Raw genomic sequence first — 20789 nt, 5'->3', positions numbered from 1 at the left:
AAATTAAAGTTGTACAGATTGAAAAGAAAGAAAGAAAACCATCTCTATTCATAGACAACATGATTGTGTAGAAAATCCTCCCAAGCCTTAAAAAAAGCTATGAAAACCTAAGTTAGTTTACAAAAGTTGCAGGATACAAGGTAAATATACAAAAACCAATTATATTTTTATGTACTGACAATGAACAACTTGAAATTCAAATAAAAACAATACCATTTATACTATCACCAAACCCCACAATGTACTTAGATATAAATCTAGCAAAATATATCCAAGACCTATATGTTGAAAACTATAAAAGACTGATGAAAGAAATCAAAGAAAACCTGAATAATTGGAGAGATAAACTATGTTTATGGATTGGAAGAATTGTTAAGATACCAATTATCCCCAAACCAATGTATAGACTCAATGCAATTCCAATCAAAATCCCAGGAGGATATTTTTAAATAGAAATCAACAGCTGTTTCTAAGATTTATATAGGAATGCAAAGATACAGAATAGCTTAAGCAAATCACCACCTAGTTTCAGAATTTACTCAACACTAAAGTAATCAAGACAGTGTGGTATTCAAGAAAGGACAGACATATCGATGAAAGCCCAGAAATATAACCACACACATATGGTTAACTGATTTTGACAAAAGTGCACTGGCAGTCAATGGGAGAAAGGATAGTCTTTTCAAGGAATGGTGGTGGAGCAACTGGACACCGTGATACAAAATAAATGAACCTCAATCCATACCTTGAACCATATATGAAAATTAACTTAAAATGGATCAGAGATCTAAATATAAAATCTAAAATGATAACATTTCTACAATAAAACATTGAAGAAAGTCTTTGTAACCTTGAATGAAGCATGACACTAAAAGTATGATCCATTAAAAAAAAAATGATAAATTGAACTTCTTCAAAATAAAGAGCTTCTTCCCTTGGAAAGATACTGTTAAGAGAATGAAAAGATAAGCCACAGACTGAGAGTAAATAATTGCAGATCACATAGCTGATAAAGGATTTGTATCCAGAATAGATAAAGCCCTCAAAGTCAACAATGAAGAAACAAACCACCCAATTAAAAAATGGGCACAAAATGTGGACACTTCACCAAAGAAGATTTATAGATGACAGGTGGTAAATAAGCATTAAACCATTAAGAAAGGCAAATAAAAAACAATGAGATATGACCACACACTTATCAGAATGGCTAAAAATTTTAAAATAAAAACTGACTATACCAAGGGTTGATGTGGATATGGAAAAACTGGAACTCTCATACATTTCTGGTAGGAATGCAAACTTGCACTGCCTCTTTGGAAAACAGTTAAATATGCACTTACCACATGTCCCAGCAATCCCACTATTAGGTATTTTCTCAAAATAAATGAAAACTTATGTTCACACAAAAACATGTATTCAAATGTTTATAATGACTTTATTTGTAATAGCCCCAAACTGGAAACAACACAAATGTCCCTCAATAGAGGAACAGATAAACAAACTGCAATACATCCCATACAGTGGAATGCCACTCAACAATCAAATGAAACGAACCACTGATACACACAACAACCTGTATGAAATTCCTTATACTAAATGAAACAAGCCAGACTCAAAATGCTACATATTATATGATTCCATTATTATGGCATTCTAGAAAAAACAAAACTATAGAGATATAAAACAGATCAGTGGTTGCCAGGGGCTCAGCATGAAGAGAGTAGTTGACTATAAAGGGAGCACAGGAAAATTTTGGGGGGTGATGGAAATATTCTATAATTTTATTGGTGTTCATTACAACGCTATGCATTTGTCAAAACCTGCAGAACTGTACACTAAATCAAGTGAATTTTACTCATGTGAATAATGCCTAATTTTTTAAAAATTTATATATATTTATGTATATAAACTTTTAAATAATGTTGTAAATGCTATTAAATTTTATTAATTTTAATATAACTTCTTAAATGTGGTTTGAAAAAGTCTTATTCTGAAAAACAGCACAGCCATTTAAAACATGAAGCTTTGTAATCATTATAGGAATGCACAGGTTTCCTAAACTGATGTTGAATAAATATACAGAGGGAGGAGGATGTTAGAAATTTTATTTGTTAGTTTATTCCTTTACAGTTGGAAAAGGACCAATGCAGGTTTTCCCCACAGATTAGATTTGATTATTCTTTTCTACTCTATTTCTTTGTAGATGGTACTGGTAACTTGCAAAGACAGATTCTCTGGACCTTATCTCTCAAGATTCTGATCCAGCAGATCTGTTTTTTAAGAGCTTCCCGGGTGTATGGCTGGACACCCAGAACCATCCATATCGTACAGCTTGATGCTAGATACACAAAAGGTCACAAACGGTCTAGCTCAACTCACTAGGACAAAGGTCGAGCCAAAGTTTTGGAGGCTGAGCCAGAGCTAGAAATATCTTCTTTACTAGACAGGGCTATTCTGTTAATTAGGGACACAAAAGAAAGATGGGGGGCGATGGCGAGAGTAAAGGGAAAGAAAAAAAGGGTCAGGAAATAGGACCAAATACTCTGGGTGCTTTCATGTACAATATTAACAGTATAATCCAGGATGATGAGGATATCCTCATATAAATCATAAGAACTCTCATCTGAGGCTCAGAGAGTTTTTACAAGTACAATAAAATGCATATACATATTAAGAAATATATATCATTGGAAGAGTATAATTATATCATTCAGTTCCATTCTCTAATATGAACCACCACCCTTTACAAATATTATTGACAAGTAATCGTCTTATTCCATAGTGGAAATACATTGAGTCTATTAGTCCTAAAAAGCGTTCCCCAACGCATTTTCCTTATACTTACTTTGAAAAGAAAGCTCTCAGCATGATAATGGACAGTATGTATATCCACTTCACTTCCTATTCCTAACAAATACCAGTTTGTCATTGAATCTTCATTCATTATGAGGCCATGGAGATTCCCAAAAATTTTTCCATTAATGGCTAAGAAGGTTAAAAAAAAAAACAAAAAAACTTTTGATTAGTGAGAAGGCACTCATTACTTTCTCTGGTTTTAGATATAGGCTCAAGAAGATCTTTAGGTCACCAATATTTTCAACAGCATGATAACAATCTCACACACATTTACTAATATTCCAACCATTCTAGACCCAAAATTCAGATTACTAAGAAATCCTTTTAATAAAAAGAGCCAGAAAAGTGAAATAGTTTATTTTTAAAAGCTTCATCATGGGTGGCAGTGTTTGTTTGCTTGTTTGTTTATGCAGCATATCTCTTAGTGAAGCAGATTACGGGTTCATGTATAGGGTAGGCAGACTTAGATCATTCTACAGATGAGAGGACTAAGGAACAAAGAATCAAGTATCTATAAATCAAATCTGAATGAATTAGAAGCTATTTCCTGAATAGCTCACTTTCTGAGTACTATTTTGGGGCAAATTCCTAGGCCTAACTGAATCTCCAAAAGAAGGAGAGCTTTGCGCAGGCTGAGCCCATAAATTAACAATGATGAAAGCAAGGTTTGGTTTATGTGATGCTGACTCCCACTCTTCTTCTTTCCACTGATTTTTCATTCTGTGCATCATGGTATAGCCAAATGACATGTGCTGTCGAGCGTGACATTCATTAAAAATAGAACATACTAACAAACTTTTGGGAGAGGTAAGTAGAATTCGTACGGGAAAGAGTAGCTGAACTGGAAATCAAGCTACTGTATTTTAATCTAATTTAACAATGAACTAGCTTTAAGACCTTGGGCAAGGGCTTATCTTTTTTGTACACTCTTGGTCAAAAGGATATTTTGGTAAGAGAGTGTGGCTGTATCAATTACAACTCATTACTCCTACCACAAAACAAAACAAAACAAAACAAAAAAACCCTTAAATTATATAGAATCAAATAACAAACTCATTAGAATAGAAATTTGGTGATGGTGTTTCCTGTCCTGGAGACAATAAACAGGACCCGCCTTAAATGTGACCAAACAAAAGTTATGATCTATTCTTATAGAAATACACCACTAAATGATAACTCATTAAAAGAAAATTACTTCAGAGTCTTCTAGTTTAGGGATCCCAGCCTTCAGAGACAGAGGTCCCTAAACAGTTAGTCCAAAGGTTCAGTGGCTTTGCTGCCAGGTCAGGCTGGGCTGGCTCACACTGAAGGAAAACTCTAAAGGACTTCAGTTCAGGTGCCCCTGGGTATGGGGAAAGGTTTAGAGAAGGAGACTGGGGGCCTCCAGTTACAGGAATTTCTCTGATCTCATCTCAACAATGGTCTTCATTCTAAACCCCTGATATACCATGCATTTTGTTGCTCTCCTCGAAATCATCTGTGTGCTTAAAATTTCGTGGATCTTTATTGAGATACTTCTTAATATTGTCATCCAGATACCAGGATTCATTCTCATTAAATATCAAAAACAAGAGAACAAATTCATAGTCAACATCACTTCTTCTTCCTTTTTCATTCAACACCCCTTCTCTGCACGTAATGAGAGGACCTAGCAAGCCACTATATGTATCCTGAAAGGAAAAGAAACCAAATTAGAAGTGCCTTTAAATAATTTAATAATAAAGATTGAGTACTTGTAAGAAAGTGATTGTAAAAGACTATTGATTATTGACTGTGAAAATATGTACTAAGAAATCATGAAAATCAGGGTGATCTTTATGAAAATTTAAGAATGTAACTAACAATTTACTACAGGTGAGCACCTTAAGGGCTGAGACCATGTCTCTTGTTCATCACTGAGTGTCCAGAGCCAAGCACAAAGTCTAGCACATAAAAAGTATTCAATAAATATTTGTCAAATAAATGAACGCTTGTTTCTGTTTTTCTGTTTGCTTTTCAGGTGAGACTATCTTAGGCTATTTACATACCCCCTTCCTTTGAGAAAACATGAACAGGGTTATCAGTAAATGATAGGGGACCACAAATGAACTTCAAGTCAAGTCTTTGAGCCCTGAGTTCTCTCTTGAGGGAAAACTCCCACATTTCTAGTTGCCCATTTGGATGTGCTTCCTGCAATAATTCAATCTATTAAGTATGTCCAAAATAGAATGTATTAGTCCTCTCAAATTATTTTCTCCTATTTTTTCTATTTCTGTTAATAGCACTATCATATTCTCTGTCATTTAAGTCAGAAAACTTTATTTCAATGTTTAATTCCTCCTTCTGCATCACCTCTCCCATGCAGTTTGTTGTCAAATCCTTCTTTTTTCCTTCACATTGCCACTCCACTCTTTGACTTCCTTTCCATTCTGTCTGTCACCATTCTAGCACAGGATCTTAATACCTCTTGCACTAGAAGCTGGCTCCTCCCTGGTCTCTGGCTGTCCCCACCTCCAGCCCATCCTGCTGACCACCATCAGATTAATCTCATCACTCCCAAATCTAGAAATCTTCAGTGATTTTTCATGGCCTTCAGAACAAAGTACAAATTGTTGACATGTCCTGAAGCTCCTCCATCTACTCCCCCAAACAAATTTTTCTAGCTTAAGCTATCTCACTTCACTCCTTTTGTACCCTATATAAGAGCCAAATTCAACATTTTCCAAATGCACCTTATACTTCCCTATCTTCAGCTTTGCTCATAATGCTCTCTCCTAGACTCTTTCTTTTGCTTCCTACAGTAACTTGGATACCCCACCACTTCTGTGGAACACATCAGATTCAAAGTTGTATATGTTTTGACTTGTTTTAGTTTCCCCAGGAAGTTTCAAAATTCCTTCAAGACAAGAATATTTGCAATGCTCATAGTTCTTTGTAGAGTAATTTGCATAGAGATGCTCAATAAACATTTGTTGGAATTCATGAATAAATAAACAAATAAATGTTTCCCATAATTCCAAGATGTAAAGTCTTTTTACGTATATTTTTTCAAGTGTCTTGTATGTCTATCTTCTGAACTCTAGCACTGCCCAGTATAACTCAAGGATATTCATGTCTAAAATGAAAGTTAAGATAATCCTTCACTTTTTTTTTTTACAATAGCCAATGTTCACATTTTATATCAGATATGACTTTAGTTTGGACTTTGGTTCATGGCACATAATTAATGACTGTAGTTGTTTTATATACGCACATCTGACTCAACTTCAGCATAGAATGTTTGCCTTTTATTTCTAAGTGAAGTCAGCCTATTTATATCATTCAAATAGTTTTACAGCTTCAGTTACTGTGGGTAGAATGTGCTTTCTTTTCCAGAGCCTTGTATAGTGGCGACATCTTTAAAATTTGATTTTACACATCTAAAACTACAGTAAACATTATATTTAAAAGATTTATTTTATTATCTATATACATACACTTTTCTGCTTCAAACTACCTTGTAAGTATTAAATTTGGCAATTGAAACATTGGGGTTTTGCCCCCCCCCCCACATACTTTAAATCAAGGGTCAGCAAACTTTTTTTGTAAAGGGCTAGATAGTAAATATTTTTGACTTTGCAAGCCATACTCTCTGTTGCAGCTACTCAAGTCAATCATAGACAGTGTAAATGAATGTGCATGACTGGATTTGATGAGTGGGCTGTGCTGAGACGCCTGCTTTAAATCACTTCATTTTGTCACATATACCACCCGAGCTGTAATGACTTCAATAGCTAACTTAGGGCCATATTACTTTCAGCACTTTGGTTGTTCTCTCCATCTTACCTTCACAAAGTTTACTGTTGAATAGTAAACCCACGGAATACAATTTGGGTCAGAGGGCCCTGGGCCTGACCTTTTAGGGATATTCCATCTGTAGGTTTTTATTTCTCCTGAAATAAATGAGAGGAAATAGAATTTACTAGTGTTAACTCTGTTCCAGATGATTTACCTGAAGAAATTCAAACAGGTCTTTATATATTTTGGTCCATGTTTACCAATGGAGAGAATTACCCATTCATTAAAAATGTTCCCATTTAACTCACATCTTGATTTTCTACAGCTTCAAAATAGCCTATGTTTCATTTCACTCTCCAGCCTTCCCTATAGTTTGCCCTTTTCTATTGCCAACAGGTGTGTATTCAAGAAATGAAGATTTATTTTATAGCTCACTGTTTTTTCTCCTCAAATTTCACATCTCCCTCCCCAGAACTGTCCTTGAGCACAACAACTTTAGTCACCATGGGTCTAAACCTGAGCAGTGTGAACTCACTGCTCAGGCCACACCCCAGACCAATTAAATGAGAATATCTGGGGTCTGGGACCCAGACATCAGTATATGTTTAAAAAGCTTATCAAGTGATTCTAATATGCGGGAATCAGAGCCCTACAATTTCCTAATTATCCAACATATGACAGGCTATTTAACTTCATTGACTTTCAGTTTCCTTACCTGTCAAGTGCGTTATTCCTCCTAGTTTTCAGATTGTTGTGAGGATTAAATGAAATAATGAAATTAAAGTGACTGGGGTAGTGCCTCACATAAAAGGCAGTCAACAAATGTTAGTCATTATATATACTATTAATAAATGTATGCACATCCTCTAACCCAGAGCCTTGCACAGAGGAGGCATCCACATATCAAGACAACCATGACGTAAAGTCCCAAATAAAAGCCACATTTCAATCATTATCTCATTTACCCTATCTATGTCCCATCTCCACCCCATCAGGACAAACAGCCTACAGTTGAATATGAGTCACAAAGCAAATCAAAAGTAATGCTTATCTATAACTTTGCTCCAGTTCTGCTAATACATCAATGGTTTAGCACTATAACTTTAGCTCTGGTTTCCCTTAAGTTTCATTAAAGCCCCTATCTGTTGTTAATTGCAAGATAAACAGCTAATATTTAGCTTCCTAAATGTATGTGGCTATAGGGGTGGGGTTTTTGAAGTTGGGACGATCCATTGTTCACCTCAGCAGCCAGCACAGCTCTGAACATAAAGAATAAGCTAAGTAAATGTTGAGTGATTTAAGAAAAAAAGAAAAAGAAAATTGACAGGGGACAATCATAACTCTAGTTTGCTCTCCTTATGAATGCCCAGATAACCTTTTTTCTCTAACTTTCTTGGACTTCCTGCCCAAAGTTAGTTTCTGCTCCCACCCCTAATCTCTGGGCTCTTCCAAACCTTGTGGGGGAGTCTCTCCCTCTGAGTTCTAGTACTAAAAAATGCTCTTTAGCCACGTTCTAGTCCATTCTCCTTCCTGCTCGTGGCCTTCACATCAAGGACTCTGGGAAAGCCAGTCAGCACCGAGCGGCCATGTCCCTTGCCAATCATCACCATCAGACACAGCAGCCAGTGAGGGGGTCACCCCAGCTTGCCCACAGCCCTACCAGAGCCCCCCACCAATGCCTGACTGGTGTCTGTTCCTCCTTCTGGAGTTGTTTTTCAACCATCAAAAAGGAATAATTTCATTTAATAATTTTTTCTCTTTTTTTTGCCCCAATTTTAACCATTTTTCCTCTTTATCAAAGCAAGACATCCATTGTAGAAAAGAGTATCACCCTAATGGCCACCCTAAATGTCACCCAAAATACCACACCAAATATATAACCATTATTAACATTTTGGCTCATTTTCCTTTTAGCCTCTTTTCTATACATGCATTTTGCTGAACATGATACCATAAGTCTTTCCCATGTCATTAAAACCTTTTAAAATATCATTTAATAGCTGCGTAAGAATCCACTGTAAGGATCTTTCAAAATCTAGTTAATTATTTCCCTACAGATGGACATTTGGAATGTTCATGAGAATTTTCTTGAAGCAGCATAGGCTTCTGATACTGGAGGTGGGAGTGGTAGGAGAAATTGGAATGGTGGCCAGTGAAGATTTTCCTTCACTCCACTCCATCCTTGTATAGGTATCTTGTAACTTATTCTGGTGATGCATTAGGTTGCTTTCTTCTCTTCCTTTTAAGCACCTTTTTTTAAAAAAACATTGAATTTATATGACCTTTATTGAAATTATTACAGTGTTAAGTACCATAATGTTATTATAAATAAGAGGTAAAATGGAATATAACTCCCTTGTAATTACTATCAACTTCATAACCGTAGGCCACAGTGGCTCTTGATACGCATTACAACCACACTTCAACTGTGCAAATGTTATGGGAAGTCCCTCAAACTGTGAGATCTTCTCTCCATTCAGTACGTTTTTTAAACCCAACTGGAGTTCTACCTCCTTTATAAAGCTTTCCCTAATTACTCCTTTCCCCAATGCTCCTAATTAATCAATCAGACTTCATGGATTTTCCCTGTCTGAAAACTTTATAAACACTCTCAGGAATATTCCTGAAATTCTTCACCATTTAGAACTTCATCATATATAATCTGCATTACTCCTGAAATTATTCATCTTGGCTTTTGTTTTGTTTTCTTTACGAAACTCATGTTAAGCTCTTTGGGAGAAATGTGTGGTTAAGAGCTCAGGTTCTGACATCAAATGAACTTGGGTTCTATTAGTTATGTATGACCTGGACAAGTTCTTTTTCCCTCTGTGCCTTAATGTCATCTGTTAAAGAGACACAAGACCACATTTAATCAACTATAGGATGTATATTTTGTCACATTTTAACATATGTGAAATCAGGATGCATCTTTCAATCAGTGGCATATCAAGGTTTAATTGGCAGTAGGTTTTCCCTTTTTTTAATAACAGATAAATAATAGCATATATTATAATCAATGGTATCAGATTAGATGAAATGTTAGCATTTCCCTCACTGGTTTGTTGCAAGGATAAAATGAGATTTTTTAAAATGTCAAGTACAGCAACTGGCACACTCAGTACGTGTTAGCTATTCTTATGTCTTACTACCCTTTCAGGTCCCTGAGCCCGAGACACTCCATAAACACTTGGTCATTGGATAAGGAATCCTCTCATATTGGGAGTGACCAGGTGATGACTGAAACACACCAAATTATGTGGAAATCTCTAAGGCACGTTACCTCATCAGAATGGAGCAGAGCTCTGGCATAACTTACCTGGCTTTGTGATGGGCACCTGGAGTCTCTTTCCACTCTCCATGTCCTCCACACCGTAGGCTGAGATGGAGAAGGGCCGCTTGGCTTTGTTCTTAAATACGATCAGGATGGAGTCACCCACCTCTGCGTGAATCATTGGACCTAAAGGCAAATCACAGGCCTGTGTGCATAATTGCTGCTCTTTTCAACACTTACGAAATTTAAATGGAGGTTGTATTTGCCAAAATGAAAAAAAAATAATAAAGGTTAATATCTTCCTTAATGTACTTGGGGCACTACTGTGAAATATTTAATAACATGTAGTATTTGGCAATTAGACAACTGGATTCAAATCCTGCTTCTCTCACTTATTAGAGGGGCTTTGGGCAAGTCACATAACCTGGGTCTCAATTTCCTCACCTGTAAATAGATTTAATAATAGTAGCTTTCTTATAGGGTTATGCTATGCTAAGGATTAAATAAGAGAAGTATGTAAAGTGCTGAGTTCACTGCCTTGAAACACACTAAGTACTCAATAAATGCTTAAATTTTTACCACTGTTGAGAAATAATATCCAAGAAAAGTCATACCATGATGAGGTGACTTTCACTTGTAACCCCGCCATGTGTAAACTTTGGGAAATCTGAAATTGCTCACTTTCTGGTAAAGGACATAATAATTATGAGGATTCAATGAAATAATGTGTATAAAGGAGGTTGGAAAGGTAAGAGTGAAATAAAAACAATTAAGTATTGATTTATGATTGAAACAGTGACTTCCCTGCATGTCTAACGCTCCTTCTTGGATTCCTTGAGGAGATGGTGCTCTTCCGTGGCTTCCACAAAAGCAACCAGCTTGCATTCCAATGGAAATCAGCCCTCTCCCGCTGGAGTGTGGGACTCTCCTTGCCCATCCCTGGTGCCTCTCACCATGCGGTGCTCAGTATGTGGCACAGACACTGTTTGCCCTGCTGCCTGTGCCATCTTACTCGTGGTGGCATTTGCCAAGCACAGTTTCCAGGAAGGCAGGGAGTGGCACCCATTTTGGAAGCATGTCAGCTCTGCTCTTAGGCATTTTGTGAATTCTACATTTATAGGGAGATACATTCACAGTCAGTGGGCTGGTGGCACCCTTCCATCCTTACTGATTTAAACCATGGTTTTAATTGCTTTTGAGAGAAAGATCATCAAATACATAAATGTATCTAAAATTTGTCAGACTATTATTATCTTCAGAAGAAAATATATAGCATGAATCAGGAAGTTTCCGAAAAGGACTCATTTTTTAAAAATGATAAAACTAGAAAAGAAACTTCTGTGCATGTTCTTAGCAGTAAATTTGGATATAGTTTCAGACAGATGCATGTATACGCATACATCAAAATCATTATTTGTATACTCATTACCAACTAAATTGCTCATGTCTCGCCATACTGGTTAAGTGAAAGAGAGTATCCTCTGATTAACAGCAAGATGGATCATGGGGTGTAACGACCCAGGTGCATCTGCTATACGCCCTTTGAGCAATATCAAAAGCCCAAGCTTCTCCCTGAGCTGCTGAAAATGAGTGATGATCCTCAGGATTCCCTGGTGACTGTGCTGCTGGGCTGGCCTCTGATGAAGTCACTCTGTTTGTATCATTTTACTGAGCAAACTCCAACCAGGGCCCTGTGGGAGACAGCCCACCCCACTCAACAGGAACAGCACCTTTTCTTTCAAGAGTTCTGTCACACACTCACCATTCAAATGAATGAATGTCCCCATCAGGGGTGGCTTATATGGTGTGACAATCAAGCATCCACACCAATGTTAATAGGTGGTAGAAGTAGGAGGAGGGTGGATGGGACATTTAATAATTTATCAAGATAAGAGTTGTGGTGTCTTATTTTAATATTAAAAAGCACTGTGTAAAACCATACAATTTACATGTCACCTTGTACTTTTAAATGGGGGAAGGCTTTCAAAAGCCAGCTAGATTAGCCCTTTGCTTTGAGATCTTATCTTTGTAATGGCGTCAGGTCTGGTTACTCCTAGGTGGAGACTAGTTGGGGAGGAAAGCGGGAAGAGCTTATCTGTTACCAGATCAGGCACCTCAGGGTATCAGACAGCCCAGAGGCTACAAATGGGCTTGTTCAGTTGTCAGAAGGCTCTGAATCACAGCCTCTGGAACTGAAACCAGACCTTTGACCCTTGGCATCTGGCTTATGGAAGAGGTTTCTCTTTCTTCATAATTATCTTTATGCATGTTGTTATGAATGGATAATCCAGGACCTTGAAGAAATTATGCAAACACCCTGCCTATTGTTCTGAGACATCAAATTAAAATTTACTGGCTCAGCAGTGGAATAGGAAAGGAGCTCAGGATGACAGATACAGTTAGACTGCTCTGGTGATACTGATTCCTGCTTGTATGTTATCTGGGAATCTTATTATAACCCTTATTTGGTGTGAGCTGTACACACGGCATGCTCCCAGATAAAGGGAAAGCAGGAAGATGTTGCATCTGGATGAAAGCAGTCAGGCTACTTCGCTCCTTCCATCTCTTCTCGGGCCCTAGTCTAACAGGATGTGTGTGTGTGTGTGTGTGTGTGTGTGTGTGTGTGTATGCGTGGGCACATGGGTAGACAGTGTACTCTGTGTGTGCATGTGCACTTGCACATGGGTAGACAGTGTAATGAAATCTGTGCCATACCCAGGATTTCCAAGTGTGCTTCTTGTGGGGGCCGTGCTTTAATCTCCACAAATTCTCCATTGGTGTATTCCCTGTAAACCACCTTCTTGTACTGAGAGCCAATCCAGTTTTCAGTGTGGTTCATAAATATATCTCCATGTCTGAAAATCAGAAGCATAAGAAATTAAAATAGTTACAAGGTAGAAAAGTTTTGGGTGCTGCTAAATGATTTGTGGATCATCTGGAGCACTGCTTCTCAAACCTGCCTGTGATCAAAATCCTCCTGGACAGGTGACTTTCATCAGCCTCTCTGGGAGCGGGATATAGGAATCTACATTGTAAAGCTCCCCAGGGACGTAGGCAGCCTAGTGCGGGCCCAGGGCCTACCGTGGGGAGCTATGCTCTAAAACTCTGTTAGGGCCAGCCTTAGAGACTCCCAAGGGCCCCTTGAGGTGGCACTTCTATTCTTGAGACTAACCTCACACACATGCAGGTGCACGTACACACACACTCATACCCCCCACCACCCTTAATTCCTCCCGATTTTTTCATGTATATCATTCTGTAACTTATCTTTTTCTATTTTGAAAGATCTGAAGAAAGCCTGTGGTTGTATATTGTGTATATACTTATGTATGAATATAGATTTATGTACATGTATATTTAATCTACCACCAAGTCTCACCAATTTTATCTCCTAAATGTAGTGTGTCTCATATCCTTGCATTTCCCTCCATTAAACTGCCTGCACTCTAACCTAAGGCACCTACATCACTTTGCTTGGATTACCTGGAATTGCTGCTAATCTTTCTCCCCTGCCCCTGTACTCCTCCCTTCCATCTATTCTGCACACTGCAGGAAGAGTGATACTAAACTATGGATTCCACTGAATCAGTCCTTGTGAAAACATTTTATGGCTTCCCACTGCCAAACTCCTTATTTGACCCTCAAGCCTCTTCACTATCTGCCTTTGCCATCCCCCTGAGCCTCGTTCTATCACTGCGCCCCATGCACTTTATACTCTGGTCTTTCCAAACATACACTTTCTTGACCATGATGTGCTGTTCCTCACCTTCTGGCATTCCTACCTGTGGGTCCCTCTGCCAAGAACACTCTCCCGTCCTCTTCAACTGGCCTACTCTTCCTATCTCAGCTTAAAGAGTTTTCCCTTTCCCTGACTAGCTACCCTCTTGCCACCTTCCCCACCCAACAGGCTGTGTGATCCCACCATGAGCTCCCTCTGCAACTGTACCTCCCTGTCATAGCACTCACCACATTCTAATGTTTGTTGTAGTGTCTTCCCTGTGAACCATGACTTCTATGTGGGAAAGGATCTAGTCTCTCCTCCGTACTGTTCTAACAGCACTTTGCACAATGTCCAGTACACAGTATGTACTTAATGAATATTTGTAAATGTATATATACCTTCCACCCCAGACTGTATGCTTTCCAAGGGAAGAGAACTTATATTTTCTAGGAATAAAAGTGACATGTGCCATGCAGTCTCTGGGACCATGCTCTATTGTGTCCCAGCTTCCTTCCTCTGCAACATGGGGCAATGATAATGCATCTACTGCACGGGATTGTTGTGAGGATTAAATCAGTAATACCTGTAAAGTACTGTGGCAGGCTCATATTAAGCACTATGGACATGCTTGCTTTATATCATCTCCCTTGGATGCCATGGAAATACTAGGCAAAAGCCAGTCGACTGGGTCAAGTATGTTGTGAGGATTGGATCAGATAAGGTTTTCAATAACCCTAGCAAGAAGCCAGGTGTGCTGTGCTAAGTAGATGCCAATTATTTTCACGAATCCCAGAATAGTTAAATTACATGAATATCAGTCCACAAGCTCAGGATTTACTAAAAGTATAACATTATTTTTTATAGCAACTTAATTTTTGTTTATAAAGTCCCTTCCACTGCATAGATTCCTCTCTGGAATTGTGCTGATGGTCCCATTTGTTGCCTTTCTGGGAGCCTGAGGCCTTCTTAGAAAGCTCCAGAGAATGATTTCCAGGCCCAAAGTTGGGGCTCAGGGTCCATGCTAACTGGGACAATAAATGTCTCAGGAATAACCAGTACCCAGAAGTGGTTTGAAAACCAGCATGCCATGGCCTTTGGGCAAAGGGCAGAGGCACAGCAGCAGGGGTGCAAAGGGGGCATTTGTCCATGGGCTCCTGTCTACAGAGGTGCTGCAGACATACCACTGGGAGAACTTCTCATTTCAATTCTGTACTTTTTACCTATAGGATTTACTGTACTTTGAACATGTGAACATGTCAGTGTTCCTGTAAGTTTTTATTTACTTCTTGGCAATATCCAGAGGCACAGGGGGCAGGGTAGGAACATAGTATATCCACTCCCCCTCTTTTCCCTCCAGCACCATTTACCTCTCTAAGTCACTTGGAGAGAGTCCTAGAAGATTGAGGCTGATAGAGACTTAAAACAGAAATTAAACTGCATTCCAAGAAAATAATGAGGGCTATATTTCTTACACACCACTATTCATGGAGAAAGGTTGTATATACCACAAAAATTATTTTACAATTATTTCCTTAGGCAGCCTTTTAATGAAACCATCATTTTAGAAAAGGCCAGATTAGTATCAATATTTTCCACCGCACTAGCATCTGCCTTTAGATTGTACTGGCAATGCTAGTTTTGCAGGAGAGAGGTGTGTGGTTTCACAAATGTATTGGTGAATAATAGAATGAATTTTAAATTGTCCTGTCCTTGAAGCAAATCTTTACAAAATGAAGAGTAGGGCTTTTTTTTTTCATTTATCCACAAGGGGGCACTGTTATACTCTCTTTTTCCAGGAATCTAAACCATCAAAACAGGTCAAGCAAGAAAGGAAACAGATTTGTTAGTGTCAGGAGCCTTTAGCAGGTGGAGGAGTTTGCGTGTGTTATAGCCATGGAGGATTAGCATAAGGTGTGAGCAGGGGAGTAAAAGGGAAGTATGGCGGGGCAAGGGGGAGGGTCTGATAATAAAGAGCAAGGAGGAACTGGGGCAGGAAATGCAACATGGTGTGGTGCAGAGAGCACAGATTTGTTGTCAACGGCTCTATGTTCAGTTCCCGTTCTGCAAATGACTAGTTGGGCAGCTTAATCCTCTACACCCGAGTCTCCTCCTCTGTATATCGGGGCAATCCTACCCCAGCAGCAGGTTGTTGCGAAGTTGGGGAAGAGGGTCTGCTTTACCCCTGTGCACCGGGGCGAGCTGGGTAGGCGGCTGTGACTTGAGCACGGCTCTGACTCTACTGGCGCACAGTCCTGGCTGGCAGCACTCTCAAGGGTCGACCTTGCAGATTTTCTGGATATACAGCCTAGTAGAGGGACCTGGTCTTCCCGTCCCAACTCAGGTGTCTCCCAAGGAGAGCCTCCTACCCCCTGGTTGGTTGCTCCCCGCCTGGCCATCCTCTCACCCCAGATCTATACACAATCTCTGCTTCCCTCTGGGCCCTTTTGTCTGCCGGGTCCCATTACCACTGTGAGACCTGCCTGTTCCCCCAAACCTTTTCACTCTATATCTGCTCTAAGGCAGTTTGCCAGACAGCCACACAGTCCAGTCAAGCATCCACCCGCGGATAGGCGGGTCCTAAAAATGCGGGGGCAGGTCCTAAAAATGACATTGGACTCCCTTTCAGGCATGGAGATGGGCAGCTTCTCAATCTCTTGTGCTAATGAGTAAAAGTCACGTCTGCCAGAACTTTGCAGACAAAACCAGGGCATTTTTAGGGCTCCACGTTTGAGAAACGCCTACAGAGCATGCGCAATCCCACCAAAGAGACCCGTCGGCTTCGCCTGCGGTACCTTTCCCCTCCTGCGTCCAAGTGATGCTTTTCGAACTCCCAGTTTTTGTTAGGGGCATAATCCCATTCTACCTCTTCAGCGGCGATGTAAAAGGTTCTTATCATCCCGTAGGGCTGCTCAGAAGGGTCCCTGTTGCCACAGCTGTTGACTTCATATATCTGATTCATGCCTCTGGTGAAGTGGTGCAAGGTGGAACAAAACACCTTGAAAACACCTGAAAGACAAATGGCTTGGCATTGTGCAATGTTTAATTTTTTTTTACAATTTTTTTTAGCTAACCTATATATTTTATTCTAAAATAAATAACCAATAAGGTGGATTCTTTAAAATGTCAATTTTACAGTATTTTAAAATCAGACCCCAAGGGGAATAAATTATTTTGAATATATTTACTTCTGAAAAAATAAAAGACCATCTGAAATTCATTTGTAATAGAAAATAAAACTTGCAATGTCACTACCAAGGAATGATTTTCCTAGATCTTCCCTACTGTTTACACCTTTTAGAGAATTGTCACTCCTGGAAAATTGCTGATATACCTCTTAGCCCCATTCTAGTTTAAAAATAACTAATTAGGTTAAGATTCTAGACAAAGTTAGGCCACATTTATGAAGTCATGTCTTTTGCCCTAAAGGATTTTTTAAACTATAAAGTGCAATATACATGTAAGATACTATTATTAAAGCCAAATGTATGACTTCATTAAGCCCCTTAGCAAAGGAGGTTCCAAAGGTAAGCCTACACTGTGCCAGATGAAAAGAGAAAAGAAAAAATAATGAACCAGTCAGTAGATTTCTCTGCATAATACCAACATTCAATTGTGACTGATAATTATGTAATTTTTTAAAACTGAATTTCTAGATGCATTGCCAGGCAGATGCATCTTAATTAACCTCACCATTAAAACATATAAAACAAATAAAATTATTGGGAGATACTACCTCTCTATGAAATTAGTGGATCAGTAATTCTGCCATTCCCCTCTTAGAGTCTTAGTATGCCCCTCATTATCCATTATTAACTGTGCTGTCTAAATATTGCCAAATTACACCTTCGGGTTGAGCAACAAGCATTGGTACAATGGGTATCCAAGCACTCCAAGCTGTAATGGGGACCCTCAAAAGGAAGAGTCTCTGTGAAACACACCTCTGAAGACAGACTTGGAAAGAGCTCCTTCTGAAATGTTTTTCCAGGCAGCCCATTATTTATGTGTTCATCAGGGTTATTCAGTAGTCAAGGAATTATCTTCTCTAAGAACAAGGACAAAATGTTTGAGTTGCAGCCTACAATCTATTCTATCCACTTTTGGGGCACTCTTCTTGGCTTACAGAGAAAGGACAGGAATTGGTAAAAGGACCAAGATATAAAGCCACCACAGATTTATGTGCACCATAAAACATAAATCCAAAACATTGCCACAGAAGCTCTTTAGAAGCCTGAGAGTAATGATCAAGGCATCCAAACAAATAGCCAAATCTCTAGAATTTTCCCAGGTGGCTCCAGCTTTTAATGTCTCTTTCTATGCATTTAAACTATTTGATTGGGTTGCCAACCCACTCTCCACTTTGAACTTGGATAATGTATTTTTTTTTTTTTTTTTGAAAACAACAACAATGTGCTCAAGGCGTCCCTTGGTTTGGGTGATTCATAACTGACTAACTTTAGCATGTACAGGGGTTGAATATTAGGACGAGTTTACAAGGCAAAGATTACAGGGCTCCTAGTCTTAGCCAGTTTTTAAGCAAAGATTATGAAACTGAAGCCTCCTTCACTGATGACACTGAGTGGCATCTAAACTGCAGTTACAATTTGGAGTAAAGAAGTTGAATATCCATCAATAAAGCAGCAAGAGTGGGCAAGTACTTATCTTGGGTATCAGACTGGTTTTTTATTAAAACTGATGAAAAAGTTGGAATAGGAAAACATGTTGAATGTCTATCACACTTGCTCTCCTCATTTTTCATGTGGCATTTAGCATGTATTCCCATATATTGCTCTGTATCCTTTATTTTTAAAGTGGCCTGATTATCCAATTAGCTTTGGAATCTGTAAGAGAAGGGACTCAGTAGTGGCACTTTACTGGGCCCTCCATGTACTCTAGACCCCATGAAGCTTGCCCTCTGAGGAAAGCAAGAGTACCCAACAGTATATGAGTAGAGAATTGTGATACCCCTAGATGACTCATCAAGAGCCAATATCGGTCTCTGGAGAAGGGAGACCAGGCATGTCCATAACCTGGAAGTGTCCGCTGGGTTCTCCATGCTTGGTGGATACTTCAGAGCAGCAACTTGAATGATGTATGTGCTTAAAGAGGACGAAAAACATCCTCTTTCTTGGGGATGAATTGTCCATGGATAGGAATCAAATGCATTCTCCTAGGATTTGTGTGACAAGGTCATTCAGAGGGCTCCTACTTCTGCTTTGTGGCTGTTATGATAGATGTTTCTCTTCTGTTCTTTATACACTAGCTGCTCGGAGTGAAATAGGATTCTCCGATTCTTTCCACACCCTCTGCAATGTTCAGATTCTGCCAATTTCTTCTGGGGGAGAACTCTAAGAGTATGTGTCTCAGGATTGGAATTTGGCCATCTGAGGTAGGGTCACCAAGTTTACCTGCGTGGTCTGGCTGCATGAAGGCCGTCATGGTAGTGTGGGGAAACAGGGCCAGGGTGTCACGGTGAGTCCCTTGTAGGTGGATGGTATTCCCTTGAAAATAAACTCCATGCATGTCGGTGTCAGTGCCCATTCCAATCATATGCCAGGAAACTCTATCCTTTTTGCACATATTTAGGCCTGGCATGTTGCTATACATATAGCCATTAATAGCTAAAAAAAGGAAAATGATAGTCAGAGCCCATTCTAATTATAATGAAAGCACATAATCTTGTGAAAAATGCTGCAAGCGTGTAAACCATTTACAGAAGATTCTTGTTATCCGAGAATAAATAGTATTGGGAAAAGCACACAGTGAATTAATATAAAATGGAGATCAAAATTAATAATAAATAATGAAAATATACTAAACTGTGAAAATGCTATATTTAACAGCAAATAATTGCAAGGGCATTAATTCTAAGACCCAAGTGGAATACACTGGACTGTTTTCTTGGCATAGTTTTTCTAACAAAAGTGTTTGATGGTGTGTTATATGATATCCTTCATTTCACACTTGATCTTTTTGATAATAGAAAGCATCATTCTTATAAAAATATTTGTGGGCTTCACCAATTTTCCCAAACGCTTCTCTAAAACCTTTGATATGAAAAGCAGTTTCTTTTAAGGTTTCTATCACCTCATTTCCCCAGTTAGGTCTCTCTTCTGTGGTTATTAATTCATTTACTTCTGCCACATCCTCATTTCTCAATATCTAGGCATTGGATTCTAGAATTTATCAATTCATTTACTTCTGCCACATCCTCATTTATCAATATCTAGGCATTGGATTCTAGAATTTATCCAACATCACTTTACTGATTTCATGGATCCTGCATCATCTGCAAGATTTGCAATTAAGTGACATTATATTTGCATGTCTGGTCAGATATTGGTAGTGAGAGACGAAGATGGTGGAGATAGGCTCTAGTGTTAAGTGGAGAGGGATGGGGCAGTACCATGTTTATAAGAGGTTAGCTCTTGAATGAATATTTTTGCCTTATAACTTTTACTTCCTTACCCCAATCAAATAACTGAAGGGGCCCTGAATAATAATTTCTTAGATAATGAAGACTCTCTGTATCTCTTGAGTGGCAAATAGTTTTTATCTTTTACATCAACTCCAATCCATTAATAATGGCTACCTGGAGCTCTGCCTTGAGAAGAATTCAGAAACTGTATTTAGACTCTGAGGGGATGAAAGCCACAAGTGAACAGGGGCAGGTACACACAGCTAAGTCTTACGCTTAATGTATACAGATGAAGATTGTCTATTTCCTCCCTCCCTCCCTTTCTCCTCTCTCCTCTCTCTCTCTCTTTCTCTTCCACATGAATAACCTTCTGTTATACTCCCACTGCCAAATAAAATTACTTGTTAATTCTGTGTCTGCAAAACCTGTGGTGCTTGGCAAATTTCCTCTAATATCTGGAATTATTTGTAAAAATTCCAAGAAGGCCTGGGGCTTCTAAGAATATTTCAAGTTATAGAGAAAAGAACACCACACTTTCCCAAGAAAATCTTTGCTAATGTTTTTGCAAATAAATTACCTAAATCTTCTTCATAAAATGTTAAAGATCTGTATAAATCAGGGTGCTAATAAACTTAGCCCTCGGCCTCTGATAGAGAATCTCTTGCCTTGGAACTCTTGTTTAAAGTTTCTCTTTCTGAATATTTATTCATTAATACATTCATTCAACAAAGACCTTTAGAATTCTGAGTATATAGTAGGCACTATGCAAG

At 38.8% G+C, this 20789-nt stretch overlaps 1 protein-coding gene across 1 annotated transcript in view; it reads right to left on the bottom strand.

The window, feature by feature from the left end:
- Positions 1-20789, bottom strand: part of HEPHL1 (hephaestin like 1) — a 103538-nt gene that overhangs the window by 2747 nt on the left and 80002 nt on the right. The window contains exons 11-17 of the mRNA XM_037838719.1: positions 19010-19222; positions 16397-16610; positions 12599-12738; positions 9929-10069; positions 6661-6767; positions 4304-4526; positions 2842-2985 (exon numbers count right to left, since the gene is read on the bottom strand). Of these exons, the coding sequence (XP_037694647.1) occupies positions 2842-2985; positions 4304-4526; positions 6661-6767; positions 9929-10069; positions 12599-12738; positions 16397-16610; positions 19010-19222 (1182 nt within the window). The remainder of the gene's footprint in view (positions 1-2841; positions 2986-4303; positions 4527-6660; positions 6768-9928; positions 10070-12598; positions 12739-16396; positions 16611-19009; positions 19223-20789) is intronic.

This window comes from Choloepus didactylus, chromosome 6, assembly GCF_015220235.1.
Source record: "Choloepus didactylus isolate mChoDid1 chromosome 6, mChoDid1.pri, whole genome shotgun sequence".
Lineage (NCBI taxonomy): Eukaryota > Metazoa > Chordata > Mammalia > Pilosa > Megalonychidae > Choloepus > Choloepus didactylus.
Note: the sequence above shows the minus strand (reverse complement) of the source record. Positions and strands in the feature narration are given on the sequence as shown.